Source organism: Schistocerca nitens, chromosome 4, assembly GCF_023898315.1.
Source record: "Schistocerca nitens isolate TAMUIC-IGC-003100 chromosome 4, iqSchNite1.1, whole genome shotgun sequence".
In the NCBI taxonomy this organism is placed as follows: domain Eukaryota; kingdom Metazoa; phylum Arthropoda; class Insecta; order Orthoptera; family Acrididae; genus Schistocerca; species Schistocerca nitens.
In genome coordinates, this window is record NC_064617.1 from 699,302,829 (window position 1) to 699,326,606 (window position 23,778).

General features: G+C 39.9%; 1 protein-coding gene across 4 annotated transcripts in view; it reads right to left on the reverse strand.

Moving 5' to 3' along the window:
• LOC126253003 (UDP-glucosyltransferase 2-like) overlaps nt 1-23,778 on the reverse strand; it is a 324,067-nt gene that overhangs the window by 10,612 nt on the left and 289,677 nt on the right. For 2 of the 4 annotated variants that reach the window (XM_049954042.1, XM_049954043.1), the window contains exon 6: nt 12,211-12,430. The exons of the other annotated variants lie outside the window; for them this stretch is intronic. In XM_049954042.1, coding sequence (XP_049809999.1) covers nt 12,211-12,430 — 220 coding nt within the window. The remainder of the gene's footprint in view (nt 1-12,210; nt 12,431-23,778) is intronic. 4 annotated transcript variants of the gene reach the window in all.

Sequence of the window (23,778 nt, forward strand, 5' to 3'; positions counted from 1 at the left end):
TAGATGCAGTCAAAGAAATGACGATCAGTATAGGGAACTTATATAAAACCTTAATAATGGGGAAGAAACAGTTAACACCCGGGGTGTGTGGTTATATTTCAACGACTTGTTGTATTGGAAAGCACAAAGAGAAGACAAGAGATGGGAAATCTGCATTCCGAAAACTGTTGTGTACGAATTAATTACTTATATTCATGAAGGTTACGGACATTTTGGAATTTATAAATGTATTAAACATCTAATGAAATATTATTATTTCAAAAATATGTCCCGTATTGTGAGAAGTATTATTAGGACTTGTGAAACCTGTCAAAAGGTTAAAGTTAATAACAAATCTAAGCGTTATAAATTATATGCTGTAATTCCTCGAGGTCTGTGGGATCTACTGTCATTAGATTTTTTCGGCCCTCTGCCTCGTAATTCAGGAGGATTTACTTATGTGTTTGTTATAATGGAATGTTGGTCCAAACATGTGAAACTATATACTTTGAAACGAGCGAATACAGCAAGCGTTATACGTTGTCTTACTCGAAATTACTTTGTTAACGGGGGCATTCCTAAACGACTTACGTCTGACAACGGTAGTGCCTTTATTAGTCAAAAGTTTCAAGATATGATAAAACAATATGGAACCAAACATATCTTAATTTCGAAATATCACCCTCAAAGTAATTTAGTAGAGGAGTCATGAAAGAATTAGGTCGATTATGTAGAACTTATTGTGCATGTAAACATACTCGGTGGGCCAAACTAATGCCTGAATTCGAAAAGATATTAAATGAATTGCCTCATCTAACGACGGGATTATCACCTATAGAAATTTTAGGCAAACGAATTATAGGTGAGCCTTTACTAGCTGCTCTACCTTAGACACCAGTAAATGAGATCCAACAATGCACTCCAAACGAAAAAAATCGCGAACAGATTGTTAAAAATGCTGAACGGAGAATTAAAAGTTATAATCAACATGCTACAGAAACCTCATTTCAGGTAGGAGACCTTGTATTAGTACGCTCTCATCCTAAAAGTTCGAAGATCAATAAGGAATGTAGAAAATTCTTCTTTATCTTTGAAGGTCCATATGTTGTTCATAAGATTGTACATCCCAAAGCGTTACTTCTTATGGAACCTTCATCAGCTGTAATTAAAGGATTATATAGTGGCGATCAAATTAAACCCTTCATTCCTAAATAAGTTCATATTTAGTATATGTTACATATGGACGAGCGTTCATAATTTATTCATGTGAAGTTTTTCCTGATAGTTACGTGTTATTTAAAAAAAATGACAGGAAGTTTAAACAAGTGTTCTACAATAATCTACCGGTACTTAAAAAAGGGAAAGATAACTAAAAGGGGATTTATATGGAAGAAATTTTTGTTATTAGGTCAGAATGAATTTTGTATATTTTATATTTACTCAGATAGTAGGAACCAAAGGGGATGGTTAATAATTTTAGGGACCATGGGCGTCCAGAGCTATATGGCTCACGAGAACATAGCAGAGTGCCTTTAATAGAGATCTGTAATAGTGTTAATATAGAACACACCAAACGGGGCTCTCTCGCTTGTTTCTCCTACATAAATTGTCATTACCCAACAAAGTGTCCGAAGGTAAAGAAAGCCGTGCCGAGATTCTAAAGAAAGTTTTGCTTGATTTCTTCTTGACCTCAGGCATAAATAAAGCATTAGGGAAAAGAACGCCGTAAAGTAAATAGTACTATTAGCTATTGTGAGAAACTTATTAGTAATATACATTTTGGAAAGAATAACTCTAGTAAATGAATAAAACTGAAACTAACCTATTACAATTTGAACGTTCTGTCCTAATGTAACAACGTTAAAGAACGTACTAAATCATTATTTACTAGCAACTATTAACTGAAAAGGAGTAATCTCCATATATTCGGTTATGAATTACCATAGTAGCACAATTAAAAGTAAATGACAAATAGTCACAACAATATCGTCATAAAAGGATTGAATCAATCTAAGAGCAAGGACTTTAAGTTACGGAAAATGTGAGGAAAATGTATAATATTAACAGTTAAATATTGTATATAGAAGAAGTTTTATTTTCGGTTAAAACCTGACAAACTGAGCTTGTGGGTGGGGTATGTAGTGAGATGCGAAATTGAAGCGTCACCCATCCACCAGTGTCAGCCCAGTTTGCAGGTGAATATAAGTTTAATTTAGTGTTTTGTTTATGTATTTTGTAGTATTTGTAACGGTTGTGAATTATCTAAAGTTTTGTATTTATTTTTATGTTTCATGTACGGAGAGGGCGGCGCAACGAACGGAGATAGCATCTTCACTGCCGGGACAAGAGAGGAAATTGCTGGCCACTATACGTCGCGGGTCGACAGCCAAAGAGCAACAGAAGATCCTGAAACCAAGTTGTTGCATCGTGCTTCTAAAAACTGAAAAAATAAGAATTTGTAATGTTTCTACAACAATGACGTCATAGAAAGTTTAATCATGTTGTAAATGTTCAGTCCTATCTTGTCAGGGCTCAGGTTCACGTCTATATGTAGTATATATGAAGACAATAAACTAGTGTATACCACAAAAGTTTAAATACGTGTTCCGAGAATTTATTTATGAAGAATTATATTAAGGAAGAAGGATTACTGATTTATTTGACAAGATTATTAATTTTTGACAACATTCATCGCGAGTTTGAGTCTTAAAAGTTTATTCAATGTGGTTTTAATATTTATTAAAGCATATAACTTGCTTTAATATAATTTCTGAGAAGAAACAAACGACATCTAAATTGAAAAAAGTTTGCGCAAACCAATTGGACTGAGTGACGTAATTCTGCGCATACGACTCAAAGGATGATGTTTTAATTACAGTTTCGTTCAAGAACCATTCAGAGACAACTTTAAAAAGAGTTTAAATAATTTTGAAGTGTTTTGTAACTGACGTTGGTGACGAAGTCTGCGCATGGTCATATGTCAAAAAAAATCATTTATACAAAACTGACGTCGTTACACTACAGTATCACACCTCCTCTCTCATCCTTTGATCCCGTGATGTATGTGGACGGATAAACGTAATTCTGCATGGAATATACAATAATCTGGGTTAGTCAAAGATGGTAGTAGTAGGGTAGTTTAGCACCAACATAACAACGTGAGCAGATTCGGCAGATAGTTCGTGATTCCAAAGATAGTGGGGATGAACAAGGCAGAGATTGTGAGGTTCTCACTGAGGTCCTACCCCCATCACCAGTTTTTTTTAACTATTGGCGGTCGGTCCTGCAACGCGCCTTGTGAGGACACTCTAGGGCCGCCGATTGAACGAGACGGACGCAGGGGTGCGGCGCTCATCATGGATGGTGAGAAAAGTTATTCATAATGTAGGTATTTTGGGGTAACATTGATTATGAAACATGTTCAGGTGTGAATTAATACCGGGAAACGTTTAGCGATATTGTATTTGTAGAAATTTTTCAGATTAATGTTTTTCAACTAGCGGACTTGGGCGCGAGGTGATTGAGGGCATGAACCAACGGTTCTTGTTCTTAGGTCAATAGCACATAGGTTCATTAATGTTTCATTTGTTGCATAGTTTAGTTCCAGATACAAGCAATATAAATTTTCCATGATTCAACGATTTATTTTACTTGTTTCTTTGTTGTCGAACTTGGCCACGTGTTGCCAGCATTCATAACGGTAGTCACTAGATTTGCCTTTCGTTAATCATAGCACGAATAATGTGGAGTCATGAAGCCTGGGCTGGTTTGCTCACGTTGCATTGCGGTTGCATAATATGCGGTTTCAACATGGTGCCGGCCGGAGTGGCCGTGCGGTTCTGGGCGCTACAGTCTGGAACCGAGCGACCGCTACGGTCGCAGGTTCGAATCCTGCCTCGGGCATGGATGTGTGTGATGTCCTTAGGTTAGTTAGGTTTAATTAGTTCTAAGTTCTAGGCGACGGATGACCTCAGAAGTTAAGTCGCATAGTGCTCAGAGCCATTTGAACCATTATCCGCATGGTACTGCATGTGAAGTAACACAAGTAATGTTTGAGAGTGTGAAAGGTGGTATCCTTCCCTTCTCCGCGCGTTAAATAGGTGTGACAATAACTCAATGGTGTTAAGAGGCCACCATTCAGTAACATTCAGTTTTACCCATTTCAATCATTAGTGGATGTAATTGACAACGAAGTGTTGTCTATGTTTCCGGTATGACGAGATGCAAGAGATAGTGAGTGCTTCATGAAGGTTTTGTCACTGAGAGTGGTAGTTTTCTTAAAATATAATAGACTTCATGTATGTTTTGTCACAGAGAGTAATAGTTTTATTAAATATTATCGAAGTAAATCAGAATGATAATTGAAATTCTCTCTCAGCGTTATTTAGTATCATTCATCCATACCACTGAGATAATGATCATATTCTATGAATTTTCAATCCAGGCATATCCATTGTTTGGATTATGCACTTCATGCGACTAACTGAAATCATAGTATCAAAAAAAAAAAATTCTTACAGTCCCTAATGTGCACGTATTGTTCCATCTCAATTCACCGTTGTTGCGTTATCCGTTGCTTCATTTTTAAATGAGAATACTATCTTTCCTAGCGGGTTCGATTACCCACATCTCAATTTATCGGGCCTAATTGAAAGAATTAGAACACATAGCGGTAGAAATGGGAACCATGGGGCAGTGCGTCCGCTTGTATTAAAGGGAGACACTTCCCACATGAAAATTAATCAGCTTAATAAACGAGGGGTAAACTTTCACTTTCGTCTTTTTTTTTTATTGACTCTCAGTCCAGAATCTGCACTCATTAGACTATTCATTCCATTCAACAGATCCTGTAATTCTTCACTTTCGCTGAGGATAGCAATGTCATCAGGGAATCATATCGTTGATATCCTTACACTTTGTATTTTAATTCCACACTTGACCTTCCTTTTATTTCCATTATTTATTTTTCGATGTATGGGTTGAACAGTAGGGGAAAAGACTACAGACCTGTCTTACATCCTTTTCAATCCAAGCACTGCGTTCTTGGTCTTCCAATCTTGTTATTCCCTCTTGGCTCTTGTACATTTTGTATATTGCCCATCTTTCCCTACAGCTTACCCTGAATTTTGCCAGAATTTCGAACATCTTGCACCATTTGACAATGACGAACGATTTTTCCACATCGACAAATCCCATGATCGTGTCTTAACTTTTCTTTAGTCTTGCTTCCATTATTATCCGTAACGTCAGAACTGCCTCTCATGCCTTTAACTTTCCTAGAACCAAACTGATCGTCAAGTAACTGATCCTCAGTTTTCTTTTCCATCATTCTGTATATTATTCTTACCAACAACTTGGATTCATGAGCCGTCAAATTGATTGTGTGATAGTTCTCGCACTTATCAGCTCTTACTATCTTGGGAACTGCGTGGATGACGCTTTTCTGAAAGTCTGATGGTATTTCACCAAGCTCATACATTCTACACACCAATGTGAATACTCGTTTTGTTTCCACTTCCCCCAGTGGTTTTAGAAATTCTCATGAAATGTTATCTATCTCTTTCGCTTTATTTCATATTAAGTCTTCCAAAGCTCTTTTAAATTCTAACACTGGATCCCCTATCTCTTCTATATGAACTCCTGTTTGTTCTTCAATCACGTCATCAGGTAAGTCTTCCCCCTGATAAAGGCCTCCCACTTATCTCTTCTGTCTTTTGCATTTAACAGTGAAATTCCCATTTCACTATTAATCTTACCACCCTTGCTTTTAATTTCACCGAATGTTGTTTTGATTTTCCAATACGCTGAGTCCGTCCTGCCGACAATCATTTCTTATTCGCTTTCTTCATGTTTTTGATGCAGCCATTTCACTTAACTTTCCTCCAATTTATATTTATTTCATTGCTAAATGACTTCTGTATCTGTATTCCTTAATTTCCCTGAAAATTTTTGTACTTCCTTCTTTCATCGATCAAGTGAAGAATTTCTTCTGCTACTCAGGGCTTCTTATCAGTTGCCACCGTTGTATCTATGTTTCTCTTTCCAACTTCTGTGATTGTGTCGGCGCGGTTAGAGGCACCATATCACCGACTGCGCAGCCCCTCCCGCCGGAGGTTCGAGTCCTCCCTCGGGCATAAGTGTGTGTGTGTGTGTGTGTGTGTGTGTGTGTGTGTGTGTGTGTGTGTGTTGTTCTTAGCATAAATTAGTTTAAGTTACTTTAAAGTAGTGTGCAAGTCTTGGGACCGATGACCTGAGCAGTTTGTTCCTTTAGGAATTCACACACATCTGAACACTTTTTTGATTGCATTTTTTAGAGATGTCTATTCTTCTTCAACAGAAAATCCTACTGAGCTACTCCTTACCGCATTATCTATAGCCTCAGAGAATTTCAAGCGTATCTCTTCATTCCCTAGTACTTCTATATCCCACTTCTTTGCGTACTGATTCACCCTGCCTAATCTCCCTAATCTCTTAAACTTCAATCTAATCTTCATCACTACTAAATTGTAATCTGAGTCTACATCTGCTCCTAGGAACGCCTTACAATACAGTATTTGCTTGCGAAATCTCTGCTGACCATGATGTAATCTAAGTGATATCTTCCCGTATCTGCCGGCCTTCTTCAAGAATACTTCTTCCTCTTGCGATTCTTGAACATAGTGTTCGCTGTTACTAACTGAAATTTATTGCAGAACTCTATTAGTCTACCATTTCTCTCATTTCTAATACCAAACCCATATTCTCCTGTAAATCTTTCTTCTACTCCTTCCCCTACACCTAATTCCAGTCACTCATTACTATTAGATTTTCATCTCCTTTTACGTAGTGAATTACCCGTTAAGTATCCTCATATACTCTCTATCTCTCCAGCTTCAGCTTCCGACGTCGGCATGTATACCTGAACTACTGTTGTCGGTGTTGGTTTGCTGTCGATTCTGCAGAGAACAAGCTCACTCTCCGCCTATCTTCCTAGTCATAACGAATCTTACTTCCGAGATACGATTTTCTGCATTTGTTGGTGTCACCCTAAACTCATCTGATAAAGAATTCTTGTCTTCTTTCCATTTCACTTCACTGACCCCATTATTTCTAGATTGAGCCTTAGTGTTTCCCTTTACAGATTTTCTAGCTTCTCTACCACGTTCAGACTTGTGATATTCCACGTCCAGACTCGTAGACCGTTATCCTTTCGTTGGCTACTTAATCTGTTTCCCATGGTCACCTCCCCTTGGCATTCCCCTCCTGGATATCCCAAAGGGTGACTAGCCGGAATCTTTTGCCACGATCATGATACTAGTTCAATTAAAGGCCGTATATCCTGTGGATACATATTATGTGTCTTTAATGCAGTGGTTTCCATTGACTTCTGCATACTCATACAATTATCATTGCTGATTCTTCCTCTTTTAGGGGCAGTTTCCCATCCAAAGGGCAAGATAGTGCGCTGAAACCCTGTCCGCTCCTCCCTTCGCTTCTACAAGGCCGTTGGTAGAATGATGAAGTCTTCGACAACCATTGGTGATGATTTTTAATTTACGGAAGGTGACAATCCATCGGAACTCTTCAGCATACGCCACTGTTCGGAGGTGTGGAAACTGTACAATACAGCGGCCATCGAAAACACGACAGAAGCCACGTGAACTTCTTAGGAAGCACTATATCTTAACGCAGTGAGATCACCTTCAGAAGTGTAGGCTCTGTCCAGAATCCATAAAACAGTAATTCAAGACATACGGGACGAAAAGTCCATAGCAGTGATCACCGACAATGAGAGAAATATACAGGGTGACTACAGAATAGTGGAAGAACAGTACATGCGTATAAAATGTGTAGGATGTGCTGCTAATAGCATCAGTCTCCTCATCATAGACATAATGGTTGTACCTGTCAATCAAAAAATAATCAAAGCATTCAGATTCAGTCACGTATCACTGCTGGAATCGAAGCAGACAGAGAAGTACAGGATTTCGGCTGTAACTTTGAAACTTTCGTCACCAACATGCTGGAGCTTTAATAAGTTTTGAGAGCTTGATAAAGAACAAAGAGGCTACTTTAGAATCCATTGTTTCCCCTTCAATTCGTTTAGATAACACAGTAAGAAGTGCTGTGTCAAAGGAGGAGACATGGGGGAAACTTCATCAAGCGACTCGCTTACTGCGACCAGCTTCTACTGCCACCACTCAGATTCAGTCTAACAATGCCCTGTTGTCAGATATGCATCATCTCTTTACAAAAATTGCAGTAGAGATGGACCTTATAAAAGAAAATTGGTCAATGCTATCTCCAAATGACTAGCTATGTATGATACCTGAAATTATAAACACAAAACAACACCCACTTGCCAGCCTATACATGCAGCGGAAAATCTGTTAGATCCATAGCATAAAGTGACTAATGTCTATAAAAGGCCTGCATTGCAGTTCATCAGCTCTGTGTGCGATTGTATGAAAATGAAAGATGGCGTATGCTAGCTAATGCCCTCAATTTAGAGCTTGAGATTCTTTCTTCTCCTTAGTGTGCGATCAGCTGGTGAGTTTGGCTCACGTTGTACCTGGTGGAAAGGATTGTGTATATGTCAGCCACTGATCCGTTTTAACATGCAAACTTCTCAGTGTACCACCCTCCACAGCTGCAAGCGAGCGCAGTTGGTCGTCCAGTCGGAGGATCCATAGTACAATTAGAAACAGGTCTTCTCCCGCAGCAACCGAGAAGTTAGTTTCTGTGCAGCTGAGCTTACGTTATATGGAAGAAAGTCAAACTGTGTCTTCAAAAAATTTGGGAATCTCCTCTGAGTATCCTAGAATTTAGATCGAAGACACTGATAGTAAGACGAAATAATGTTATTTTGAACCGAAAATTGTAAGTTTTATTGGGTGCCAGTGACCCATGTCATGATCACAAGCAGCAGTGTTTGGTGATCATTATTTTTGAGTTTCTCATTAATTTTTTTAAGTTGTTGTATTTTGTGTTGAAAAGTATTCTGCAAATTTGAATTACTTTCGCTAAAATTTCGGACAAAACTACTTTTATATGATTTGAAAGAAACAATGTTAGTTAGGTTATGTATACAGGTACATAAAGTAACATTCATGAGTGCATTTCACAGTGTTTGCTCATATATATTTCACTTCATATCATGAAATGTGTATACATATATGAAAAAAAGGCGAGGTTGGAGTAGGGCCCACCCACTGAGGGTTCCGTACAAACTTAATTCAGCCTGGGAATCGAGAATCTTGACGATATTTGCCTATTATCGACATTGATACTGGCAAGACATCGGTCACAAGGATTCCAAGTGTTCCCAGAATGTTTCAATTTTAAGTTTGAACTCGGATAACATATGACAAAGGAATATTTTTTGTGTGATTTTATCACAAATTCACAATTTTCGGTTTATTCCTTTGATTGCACCGTGAAACTTTGCTTCTTAGTAAATTTCGTGATTCTAGGTCACAGGGAAGTAAATGTAGGTCTTAATGAGTGACTTTGTATCAATACATGTGATATTAATGGCCATATCGTTTTGGTAAACTAACTTAGAAGTCAAGTGACCATAGACCTTAGCATATGTCACAAATTTCGAGTTCATACGTCTCCCCGTTCCTGAGAGAAATGAGAGTTAAAAGATGGACTGACGGACAGACAGTCTGATAACAAATGACAAAAAATTATTTTTACCGTGATATAATTATAAACTAACAATTTTCAGATGTTTTCCTTTGGTTTTAGTGTGAAACTCTGCTTCCTGCAAAATTTAGTGGCTGTAGGTAGACGACAGTACCCTGCAGGTTTCGATGGGTGAGTTTGCGAGTATCAAAATATGTGACAGACATGGCGGTATCCTTTGATCGCACTGAATTAGAAGCTTCACATTGTTACACCGACAAGGGGCCGAAGACTTTAATGTGTGATATATTTAAGCTTGGTTTGTCTGCCTGTTGCTGAGGAAAAGCGTTTTTAACAGTCGGACAGACAGACTGACAAAAGAGTGATCCTGTAAGGGTTCCATTTTTACTAACTGAGATACGAAACTCTAAAATTGTAACATTTTTGTTCTACGTAGTTATCCTATAATGGTACGATACAGCACTACTCTAGCTGTAGCCCGTTCAACAAAAGACTAGAAAGTAAAGAGACGAATACTGTAGGTTATCAAGTTGTTCTATGTTATAGTGGTTCTCGTGTCCTTCGCTTCCTCGCTACATTACACATTTTATTGTGATCTACACACTTCTATACTGCAACGCCCTAAAACAAAACTTTTGTAGGCATTACAGACATTTGTTTACTCTTGCAAGCTAACATCCTACTGCCAAAAGCGAAATATATTATTTGCATTCTTATAGTTTTGTTTACACAAAATAGTTACATGCACAATATTTATGTGGTCGAAAATATGATCAAGATCAGCAGGCAAAATACACCTAAGTAGTTATCTAATATGACTACGCAGCTATAAAATAAAATTGAAACATTTAACGTTAAAAGGTGCGATTTTTCGTTGAAGGAATATTTTTGTAACAATTGCAGAAACTTATAGAACTGTCTGATACGATGCACAATTTCAGTTTTTATATCGTCTGTACGCCCACACAGAGAGAGAATACGGAGAGAGTTAAGAAAAATTCAGATTAAGATTACTGATAGACACTTTCGATACGGCACTAGAAGTATCGTTTTTTCATTAGATATTGCTAAATCCGTCACATGTCACGATGAACGGTCTCTGAAGCACTTGCAACTGAAGCTAACGAATGCTTTTCTTAGTAACGTGACAAATACGTCACGATAACTTTGTTAATAACACAGCTCAAAAACGTCGTTTTGGCATATGAATACGGGGCTAAACGAGGATTCAGATAGAACTTCATGTGGTTTGGGAGCTGTGTGATGTGATGAGGACAATACTTCTAACATATTCAACTGGAATCACAAACGAAAGGTCTTACTAATATACTGTTACAAATTGAAGCTAACGGCCTGGTAGTTACAGGAGGGGTGCTGATGACCACGCCGACGGCAAGCGTATGGCCCACTGTCGCGATATCTTCATCTAGCGACAAAATATTGCTCTCAAGTATTATACAGAAAAATTTTCCGGTTACAATGGACATACATAACACAAAAGCTATCGCTGTGCGTCTGGACACCACAAGTTCAGTGCAACATAGAATGGTGCTGCGCAAACACTTGCTTTTAATTTTAATTTTATATGCAGTGATTACAAAAACACTTTGACAACAGTACTGGTAAACAAAAGGTGCTACAAACATCAACAAGACGTCGAACAGTAGCGGAACTACACAATGAATACAGTCTGATGCAGGAAGACCATACCGTAAACGTATCGAGAACGTTGATGCTTGGATAAAGGACTCAGTCAAATTAATCAGAAATGAAAGTATTTCAAACTTAAATGTATTTTGACATGAATATGCAATATCCTATACCCTTATCCCTCTCTTAAGAGTATTTGTGTTTAGATACGTAAGCTATTTCTGTGCTAAATTAAACATTATTTGCAGAATGAAAGAGAGGAGGTACTGGCGGAAGTAGAACTGTGAGGATAGGTCGTGAGTCGTGCTTCGTTAGCGCAGTTGATAGAGCACTTGCTCGCACAAACAAGGATTCCGAGTTTGAGTCTCGGTTCGGCACACAGATTTAATCTGTCAGGAAGTTTTTTAAACACTATTATTTCCCACAGAAACAAATCTCCAATTGAGATGGTAGTATTGTAAACTACGTAAGTGCGGCATAAAAGTCAATAGCACCACTCAAACGAGCAGGAAAAATAAACTTATAAACTTTGATTTGATACAGAAGACATATGTATGCGGAAGTATCTACTCAGTTTTCTTATTTTTTTTTATTTTAACAAATGTACATGATGATAGTAAGTCATCAGCTGATTATTGTTTATCGTATCATATGAGAATGTTTTCTAAGGTCGGAAATGCCGTAGGGTGACGCTCATTTCAATATGTGTAATATACGAAAATCCTTGTAATTTGAAGGATGGTCATTTCAACGTAAATCTGCACGAAGTTTGTGAACATAGCTAATGTCATGCGGGTTCCCGACTTCTGAAATAGGCAGCACGTCTGAAGAATCTTGCCATTACAAATATGAACCATATTTTCAAGTGTTCAAGTAATCAGGACACTATACTATCCGTGGAGCTGGAAGGGAGATCAACATCCTGGAGAACTAAAAAACAAATTTGCTCACCTCTTGTCTTCCAGAACTGTCTGCACCGCTTCTAGAACACTGTCCTTGGTGACGTCTTTTAAATCCAGCTTTCGTCCAACGCCTAAACTGACCATCTTTTCAATATTGTAAACCTGGTCTCCTAGGAAAGGAATCCCAATGACGGGCACAGAGAAATAAGCTGCTTCGTTCCAGCTCTGTAGTCCTCCCTGAGTGATGAAGAGACGTACGTTCGGATGAGCTGCAACAGCATAATGACGTCACTTATCCACAGTAGTCTCTACGCTCGGCAGCCTCGCAGGCCGTTACAGTGGAGGGCGTCCGCACACTCACCCAGCACGTCCTGCTGCGGCAGCCACTTGGCGGTCATCACGTTGCCGGGCTGACCGGGCAATCGATCTGCTTCCCATTTCCAGAGCACACGCTGCGGGATTCCAGCGAAAGCGTCCAGGAAGGCGCGGACTGTCTCTGGAGGCATGGCACTGCTCTGCACGTTGGAGCCCAGGCTGAAGTAAACCACGCCGTCCCTGGCACCGTCCAGGAAGTCCCTCACGTCCTGATACACAGATGCGCTTCACATGTGACACTAACATTTAACATTTCGAAAGCCATAAAGCTATCCTATATGATGCCAAAAGTCTCCAGAAAAATATTGTTGTACATTTCAAGAAATCCAACGGTGTATGACGCCGCTAATACAGCGTCCAATCTTCAGTGATGTGTTTCTACTAGCGAATTGTCCGCCCCCAGTAGCTGAGTGGCCAGCGCCACAGAATGTCAATCCTAAAGGCCCGGGTTCGCTTCCCGGCTGGATCGGAGATTTTCTCCGCTCGGGGACTGCGTGTTGTATTGTCCTCATCATCGTCATTTCATCCCTATCGACGCGCAAGTCGCCGAAGTGGCGTCAAATCGAGAGACTTGCACCCGGCGAACAGTCTACCCGGCGGGAGGCCCTAGTCACACATTAGCGAATTGCGCATTGAAGAAGGAGTGTTCTGTTTCATCCAAATCATGGCAAATATAGGCAGTTGACACCCAGCGATCAGGTCTAAGAATGTTGTTGCTGCAGTAAAAAAGTACCGGGAGGTTATAATCAAAGTCCAGCTGCTCACAGAGATCCAGCTGGGCTGTAATTATCGTACTGCAGCGAAACTCTGTAGATAGTCTAACGCGTTAACGCGTAACCGATTTACTATTGAAAACATAATTTCCAATTTTGTCAACCAGGGGAAATCAGGCGCTGTGAACGGATGAAACATGCATAGAAATGTTTCCGTACGTAATGGGTTAGCAAAGGGACGTGGACAGGAAAGGTCAGACAAGAGTGAAAGGCATAATGTTGATTTTATTATTAACTGCTGTTTACACAGTTTGCTGAGAGATGTTAACGAGAAGTTGTATCCGTAAAAAGCGTAACAATAGCTGCTCGCAGCAGTTACGGCGGAATCTGAGTGACGTATCCCTCCTGTGAACTGCTTTTCAGATAAAGTAGAGATCGAAGGCGTCCCTGGCAAATGGGTTCTTTTGGATATCCCCAGAGCGAAAAGTCACAGGTATTGACACCAGGTGATCTTCCAGGCCCTGCATCTGGGAATCCTCTGGAAAAACCACGTTTGTGGAAGGCTGCATTAAGCAGATGTTCCACTGGACGAGCGACTTAACGTGCAGATGTCACAGTACACCTGGCAGGCCATACGTGTGTATTCTCTTCAAAGAAGAACGGACCTAGAATAAACCTCTTTGTAAATCCACACCACACAATCACTTACGGCAAATGAAGTGGCTCTTCGTGAACAACACGACGTTCAACAGCAAACCAAATTCGCCAGTTCTGTGTGTTAGTACTGTCCTGTACAGTGAAATGTGCCTCTTCACTCCATAGAATATTGCCTGGCCACACGTCATCAACTTCGATCCATGACAGAAACCGAAGAGCAAATTCAGAACGTTGTTGCGGATCTTGAGGTATCATTTACTGCACCATCTGCATCTTGTACGGGTATCAGTGTAAAATAGACTGAAAAGCAGGAGAGCTTCTGTGAAGTTTGGAAGGTAGGAGACGGGGTACTGGTGGATTTAAAGCTGTGAGGACGCAGCGTGAGTCGTGCTTGGGTAGCTCAGTTGGTAGAGCACTTGCCCGCGAAAGGCAAAGATCCCGAGTTCGAGTCTCGGTCCGGCACACAGTTTTAATCTGCCAGGAAGTTTCATATCAGCGCACACTCTGCTGTAGAGCGAAAATTTCATTCTAGAAACATCCCCCAGGCTGTGGCTAAGTCATGTCTCCGCAATATCCTTTCTTCCAGGAGTGCTAGTTCTGCAAGGTTCGCAGGAGAGCTTCTGTGAAGTTTGGAATGTAGGAGACGAGGTACTGGCTGAATTAAAGCTGTGAGGACGGGGTGTGAGTCGTGCTTGGGTAGCTCAGTTGGTAGAGCACTTGCCCGCGAGAGGCAAAAGTCCCGAGTTCGAGTCTCGGCCCAGCACACAGTTTTAATCTTCCAGGAAGTTTCATATCAGCGCACACTCCGCTGTAGAGTGAAAATTTCATTCTAGGGACTGAAAAACATTCTGTGCTGTTGTCCATGGGATGGCCAACTCTCGTGACACTGCACGAGCAGTAACACTACCCGGGACGTGTAGCATGGTCAGTTACAGAAACAGCAACCTGGTAAATAACTTCCACCGGGATAGGACGTCTTCCTCTTCCAGATACCACAACAAGCTTCCCCGTATTTTCGAATGTTTCTATCACCTTCTTTAAACCATTTAATGGCATCGGGCCTCTATTCAGACCTTTCAGTCGGCGAATATCAATACAGCGATGTAATAGCTGCCGTTCACATAAAACACTTTCACTAATAGTTCATGGCCTCTCTTCCTGATAGCCATACCATTCACTTATTCTATGGTTTGCCTAATGGCAGCGTGGATGTCGTACTATCATCTGCTGGCCACAACTGAAACTAATTTGTTTTACAGCGTTAATCGGTTCCACGTTAACGCATTGGCATACCTAGCAGTTTCGCTGCCATACGATTATTACGGCCTACACTGGGCCTCCATGAGTAACTTCACTTTAATTATAACCAACCGGTGTGAACGATGATCTTCACTGATGGTTAACCACGACTAAATATGTATAAACGATTAAGCGGACAGGATCAGGAACATTACAAGATTTTTTACTTGACGGAGTTGTTATGTAGAGCATTATTTAGTCATTGGACAACTGCAAGAAATATCAGAATGACGTCAAAACTTTCACTCGATGGACAGCATGGCAGCTCTCTCGAAACGCTGATAAACGTGATATAACGCGTACAACAAAGAGCAGGAACCGACAGTATCTGCTTACAAGACTAGTGACAAACATCTGGAGCACATCTCATAGTTATAAGTCTTTAGGGGTAATACTAACAAGTGATATCAATTGAGAGACTCAAGTAAAATCCGTATTAAAGAAAGTGACTGAAAGATTTAGATTTGCTTGAAGGGTTAGTAAATTATGTGTAGGACGCAAGTGCGGCCTATTTTAGAGCGTTGTTCCAGTGTTTGGATTTCTTATAAAGCAGGCATGGCAACAGGCACGAAACGAATTCAGAGACGTTCTGATACGATATTATCAGATCGGTACAGCTCATATGAAAGAGAAACAGAAATGCTAGGGTAACTTAAATAGGAAACGCCGGAAATAAAGACGTCATATTTCTCACGTTGGACAAATGTAAAATAATCTCTTTCCAAAGAAGAATATGCGACTATTAGGCTGCCAACGTCATACAATTGATGCAGAGATCATGAGACTAAGTTAAGAAAGATTGGGACACTTACAGAGACATGGAGACAATCATTTTTTCATCGCTCAGTACACGAATGGAATAAAAAACGACTATCGATACTATTTGCAATACGTGAATACGTGGCCTCTGCCATGTGCTGTACAGTGCCTCAAGGAGTATATAAGCAGATGTGGAATATATCACTGGAGCTCGTTATATGGCTCCGATTCAGATCAAAGAACTTTTTCACGAAACAATTCTTCCCACAACATAAGATGGTGACTAGGCTTGTCAAAACAGTGGGTAAACATCTAAACATATCACAGCATGCAGGAAATCTTTGTCTTTTCTAAATGTAATTTAATAAAAAATTGATAACTATTATCACGACACAAATAGTGAAGCCTCACACAACGCAATCTAGGCATGAATGTCTGAGCAAGATACACTATGTGATCAAAAGTATCGGGACACTCCCGAAAACATACGTTTTTCATATAAGGTGCATTGTACTGCCACCTACTGCCAGGTACTACCTATCAGCGACCTCAGTAGTCATTAGACATCGTGAGAAAGCAGAATGGTTCGATCCGCGGAACTCACGGACTTCGAACGTGGTCAGGTGATTGGGTGTCAGTTGTGTCATACGTCTGTACGCGAAACTTCCACACTCCTAAACCTCCCTAGGTCACACTGTTTCTGAAGTGATAGAGGAATGGAAACGTGAAGGGACACGTACAGCACAAAAGTGTACAGGCCGACCTCGTCTGTTGACTGACAGAGACTGCCGACAGTTGAAGAGGGTCGTAATGTGTAATAGGCAGACATCTATTCAGACCATCACACAGGAATTCCAAACTGCATCAAGATCCACTGCAACTACTATGACAGTTAGGCGGGAGGTGAGAAAACTTGGATTTCATGGTCGAGCGGCTGCTCATAAGCCACACATCACGCTGGTAAATGCCAAACGACGCCTCTCTTGGTGTGAGGAGCGTAAACATTGGACGACTGAACAAAGGAAAAACATCGTGTGGGGTGACGAATCACGGTACACAATGTGGTGATCCGATGGCAGGGTGTGGGTATGGCGAATGCCCGGTGAACTTCACCTGCCAGTGTGTGTACTGACAACAGTAAAATTTGGAGGCGGTGGTGTTATGGTGTGGTCATGTTTTTCATCGAGGGGGCTTACACACCTTGTTGTTTTGCGTGGCACTATCAAAGCACAGGCCTACTTTGAAGAAAAGGAAAGGGGTGGAGCTGACGATTCAGCTGCATCAGGGCTTTATGCAGAATAGGTGACGACGAATGAAAATTTGTGCTGGGTCAGAACACAAACTTGGGATCCCTGGCTTACTAGGGCGTTGCGTTAACCACTGCTCCACACTGACGCAGTGTTCATCGTAAATGTATGCTGCCTGATTCACTTCCACACCCATTGTGTGCCACCTGTCCACAGTCCCCATCCATGTTCTACACAGCCAGTAATTTTTAGATTCCCACTGGATGTCGAACAATATTGTGCGTCCGCACTGAAGATTGTGGTTTCATTGGCGACCGAGGCAAATCAGTTATATGAATGCATAATGTGTTTTCTTTCTGACATGTCGAAAGAACAGACGCCGCATGGAACCGGCAGCTATTAGTTCAGATAATATGTATTACACCTGCAGATTCTCCAAGGTGTCTATTCATTCAGACATGTCCAAAAGTACAGACACCACGAATTCATATAACTGAATCGTTTTGATGGTCAGTCAATCGACAAACTTCAGTGTGGAAGCACAATATCATTCGATCTCCAGTGAGAATCTAAGAAAGCGACGATGGAGGACTGTGGATATGTGGCTCTCGGTAGGAGAGGGCGTCACCTGGGGGGCATGAAGAGATAGTTCATACATTTTCAATAAGTACTGTGTGGACTTCTAGTAAGCTGGAGATGCCTGGTTTGGCTCCCCGTTCGGCACAATTTTCACTCATTTCTGCCGATTCTGCATAAAATCTCGATACTAATGATATCATCAGTTCCTTCTTTTCCTTTTTTTCTTCCACCTTCCACATAATTTGTATCATAGCTACAGATTCCGTTTGGTGTCTGTTCTTTAAGTTATGTCCAAAAGAACAGACATTCACATAATTGTGTCACCTCGATGTTCAGTGAATCCACAACTTGCAGTGCAGGTGCACAGTATCGTTCGACCTCCAGTGGGAATCCTAAAATTAGCAAGCACGGATGACATGGATGGGGACGGCGGACAGGTAACCATCAGCTGGAAAGTGTGCCGAGATACTCCGTGCATTTGTGACAGACACTGTGTCTCGATAGTGTAGTTAAAGCATCTGCCTAATGAGCCGAAGATCCTGGTCCAGACCACATTTTCACTCGTCGCCCCCGATTCTGCATGAAGTCCCGTTGCAGCTGATATCATCAGTTCCTTCCCTTTCCTTTGCTTTCTCCCCCTCCACCTTCTAGTTGCATAATATGTATCATAGCTGCGGATTCTGCACTTTCGGACATGTTCGAAAGAACAGACACCATGCATTCATACAACTGATTCGCCTCGATGGAAAATTAATCCACAACCTTCACTGTTGATTCGCAATATCATTCGACCACCAGCGGGAATCTAAAAATTAGCGAGTATAGAGGATATGGATGGGGACTGTTGTACAGGTGGCACTCGGGATTGTGACTGAGCTGGGGAGCTTGGCGAGATGGTTCGTGCGTTTGCAGTAAACACTGGCGCTGTGGTTAACGCTACTGCTCAGTGTGCAGGAGATCCCAGGTTCGAGTCACGGTCTGGCACACATTTTTGACTCGTCGAGGCAGGTTCTTCATAAAGTTCTGTTGCAGCTGATATCATTAGTTGCTTCCCTTTCTTTTCCTTTGTCCCCCCCTCCCCCTTAAACTAACATTTCATTTTTTTCCAGTGTCCAAACAAGGAACGGTATTAAATATTTTATTTGAATAGATTTAAAAAAGCTATAAAGGTTCTCTCATTGAATTAAACTACACTTCCTTACATTTCGCTAACCTGTCATCTGCTAGTGACAATTACAAGTACAGTAACAGTGAAAATGTGTAATTAATTTATTATAATTAAAATTATGGCTGACGTTAATTGTAAGAAATTTATGAAAGACATCTGCAGTGATTAGACAAAGAAGTTATGGGCACAAAAATTTGTTGCAAATACAAATAATTATTTAAGAAAATACATAACATGGACAAAATAGAATGTTTAATGGAGTGACTAAAGTCCCATTTTATAAAATACGTTAACTAAGGGATATTATTATTGTTAAAGCTATAGCATGAACCGAACGTTTTAATACCTCTTATACTGGCAAACATTACATCAAAGCAAATTCAAGAAATAACTCGCCACCCAGCTTCACTTTCCACTTGTCAATTCCTGTGTCACCAAAAGAGCTTGATAAATCTACCACAAATGATGTAGCCAAGTCCTTGCTAGGGAAACTTTATCACAAACCTGCCAAACATTTTAGAAGTTTCCTACAAAAATAAGTTTTACAGCAAGTGTAAGCTTTATCAAAAACCATAACATCTGCAGTACAGAAGAACAAATGTGAGTCCTCTCAATTTCCATACAGAATAAACAAGTAGGATCTCTGAGAGCAGATTTGGAGAGAATATTTTTGAACTTTGGCCAAACTAAGTTTGCTTTGTGTTCTAATATTGACTTTGAGAAACATCGAAGAGAACTTAGAGATAATTCAAAGTAACGATTATGGTTTTGCAGTAGGAAATAGTGGTCTAGAATGAAAATTTTCATACTAGAAACATCCCCCAGGCTGTGGCTAAGCCATGTCTCCGCCATATCCTTTCTTTCAGGAGTGCTAGTTCTGCAAGGTTCGCAGGAGAGCTTCTGTAAAGTTTGGAAGATAGGAGAAGAGCTACTGGCAGAAGTAAGGCTGTGAGGACGGGGCGTGAGTCGTGCTTGGGTAGCTCAGTTGGTAGAGCACTTTCCCGCGAAAGGCAAAGGTCCCGAGTTCGAGTCTCGGTCCGGCACACAGTTTCAATCTGCCAGGAAGTTTCACGAAATAGTGGTATTTGCCAACAATTCCCTACCTCCAAATAATAATAAACAGAACTGACTGTCTAAAAAAAAAACTTTTCGTTTTTTGTGATGTTTGCACTCATGCTAACCTTGAATTCATATTACTACTGACCTGTACTACTGAGCTTGTATTGTCACCTAGAAAATATTTACATCTAATTCATTATTCACAGACCCAGTGCTCTATGTAATAAATACTATCTAGCAATTAATTTAACACCACAAGAGACGTATTAAACTTTACATATTTAGTAACTTCATTTTTACTTTGTAAATATTATTGACACACTGCACATTAATACATAACTTCTATTCTTCATTACGCTGCACTTCTTATTTTAAGCTAACATTCCTCGAATTCACATGTACTGGTTCATTTCTTTATCTGTGTCACAATACACAAATTGCAGTACAATTCCTGTCATTACACATCTGGTTCCTCATGTCAGTGGTGATTATCTTTGCTCTGTAGCATCTTCATCTGCAATCTTTATACGTTGTTACTTCTTTCTCATGTGTAAATAAGTCCATGAATTGGCATGTCTATATTTTAGCTCATGATTTTGTCCTGGTGCTATTGAAAGAAGAAAATAAGATGAAACCCAGTTCTGCAATACAATTTATTGCTTTAGCGCTATACCTATAGAAGAAACTTCAAAAGTGAAAAAAAGTAGAACAACATCACGATATGTGCATGAGTCGTATATTTATTCTGTGTTTTTACTTTCTGGTCAGAAGTGTTTCAGATCATACCTCGCGTACGACCATTCGAAAACCATATCTCGCCTTTCATGACCGCTAATGACTGTTTGTAATGAAACGATTTAAATATATCATCAGTGGTCCACAGATCTTCCGTTTTCTTATACAGATCCGGTTGCCCTCAATTTAATATCTCTTGAGGCACTTGCTTTCTAAGTATATAGCTTTTCAAGAACGTAGCAGTTGGAAAGCGTGCAAACATGAAGAGATGGAAAGCCGTAGAAAGAAATGGATGACATTATCAAAGCGTTTACTGGATATATGTCTGGACATTTGTTGTGCAGATTGTGTTTATGGATGTTAGATTTGAAGCAACGCCTTTCCCCAGTTGCACAAAAAGAATGACACTGTTAGGTCTTCTATGGTCTCAGGCCGTTATCTTCCTTTTTGAGACCTAAGTAAAGGCATTAGAAGATATTCGGATGACTTTGCTACTGTTATATGGAAATTGAAATAATATACATTTTATAACACAGAAGTAAGTTGCGAGAACTAAATAAGTATGTAATATTTTCCCAGTAAGCCGTTAACGTTTCTTTAGCACATTATTTTACGGCTCTCAGCCATTTCTAACGTTAACACATGACTCCGACGAGCAGCATCTCACATTTTTTGTATTACATTTGTAAATACCTTTGGCAGCGGCTTCCTCTCCTTCTGGATGTGGATTCCAGTTAATTCGACGATATTTGGCGTGTTCGGCATAGGGTAGCACACGCTGAAGTGATTGTTGACCAACATGAGGCTGAAATTGTGATCTATTTCCTTCACGGTAGGTGGGTTGGGACCGGAATACTTCTTCAGTTCCTCTTCCTCTTTCCCATACAGAACCGTCTCTTCAACATCCAGCGATCGCATTAAGATGTAAGCGTTGTACATTCTCTGCCAGAAGGTCATGTGGTCCGTGTATCCGAGATTATAGTCGGGGATGTAGGAAGGATTAATTGGACTGCCGAAAGTCTTCCGATTAAGTGACGTAATTCCAAGAGAATTGTATCCAATTAACGGTGGAGACCCCAGAAATCAGTTTATACGTATTATGTAAAAAGAAGTAATGGCATGGAACTCAAATATTAAGTAGGAACATCGTTCCCACACATGACTAAAACTGAGGACAGTAAAATTTTAATGTTCAGGGTCACTAGAATCATCGGTAGTGTTGTTGACTTCTTTTAACTTCATGCATCAACAATGGTAGTTAACTAAGCGACGATGCGAAAGAATGACGTCTTGCTGCATTTGAAAATCTATACTGTGAAATTAAATCAATTAATTAATTAAATAAAGGAAACACATTGTGGACAATGCTATACACATGACGAACATATAATTGCTGTGTAATAAAGGTGTGAGATTCGATTTGTGGTGCACACAGCTGCCGATATTTATCTTGTTGTATGGTATACACTATAAGCTGTTACAAACATGTTTCCTACTTCGTCAAAGAATATACATGAGACGAGAATACATTACTGTAGCATTTATGTTGCATGCATAACGATCGTGATCCATTTGGTACCATCTTCTCGATAAAAGCATCATCTACACTTTCCGGTTCCTTATCTCCAGCTGCATACATTCATGTTTCTTTTGCGTGTTTTATAATGTTGAAGACTTCCTTTAGCATTTCGTCTGTTTGCAGAGCTACAGATGAAATTAATTTCCTTTTTTATTTTATCATTGTTAGAATAAGATCTACTTTTCTCATTTCTTTTCTGAACCATCGTTTGTTTTCTAGCTTTTCCTATCAACTCTCAACATTCAGCTCTTGAATTTCCACCACCAGCAGCAGAAGGGCTATATGTCTTCAGGCACAGTTTGTTTAGATTTGCGACATCAAGTCAGCAGCTCAGTGCCCTGCAGATGGCGTCACAAGCGGTGCTCACTTTTCGATGACGTCATCATAAACGCTTATCAGTGACGTCTCACACCATGCCCCTATTTCATACACGTCATATTGGGGCAAATTCGTAAAATACAAACAACATAGGCAACTTGTATGTATGTAACATGTTAACTCTCGAGCGGGCGCGCCTATGTATAAAGTGCACTAAACAAGATAAAATAGTTTTCCATCGTACCATTGTTGTTGTACAATGGCGAGCTGTACCTGAACTTTGGTTATTGCTTCAGCTATCACAATGACATATTGTGTTATCGTACATCCAAGTGAACAGCAGTAATACAAAATAAACAGCAACCTAGCTCAGGAAAAATTTATGATTGGCGAAAGAAAATGACCTACGTTACGAGCTAATACCACAATCCCAGAATGATGCAGTTGTCTACGGGATAATGAGTAATCGAATAAGCGGTTGGCTGGGATCCGACGCAGCAATGCTGTTTATTGCTTTGAGTGGGTCATTAATGTGGCGAAACGTCTGTCCCTGGCAACAGAGTGGTACAACTGAAGTTCGTTTCATTATTGTTTTATTAAACACTGTTTTGGTGAAAGTTTTTGTCGTTATTTAATTACACTAACATTAAACTATGATTTGGCTCTTACAGGATTGCGTTGATAACATAACGACAGTTATTCTTTACATATGTTCAAAGCACACCATACACACACTCATGTTATGAAAATCATTGTGCCGGCTTGAGGGTTAAATCTGGAAGACTAATTTTAAAAAAAGTAAGCATCACCTGAATTACATAGAAATGGAGCCAAGTTAAAAGATATTTGCATGTCGAAAAAATACGTTTTCTTCAAGTTAACTGCATAAGCTAGTGCCAATGAGCAGAAAGTGAAACACGTACAAAACACTTGAGGCATGCAATGAATAATACTTATAATAACAAATTTATTGCAACCAAATAGCCATCCAAGTTCAAAGTACAATTATAATTATACACGAAATTAGAAATTTTACGTATTGTGGTTTGCATAGTCCTTTTAGTGTCCTTTTAGTACAGAGCTCTACATGGTAACGTTTGCATATTTGATGACTCAGTTTACACTCACA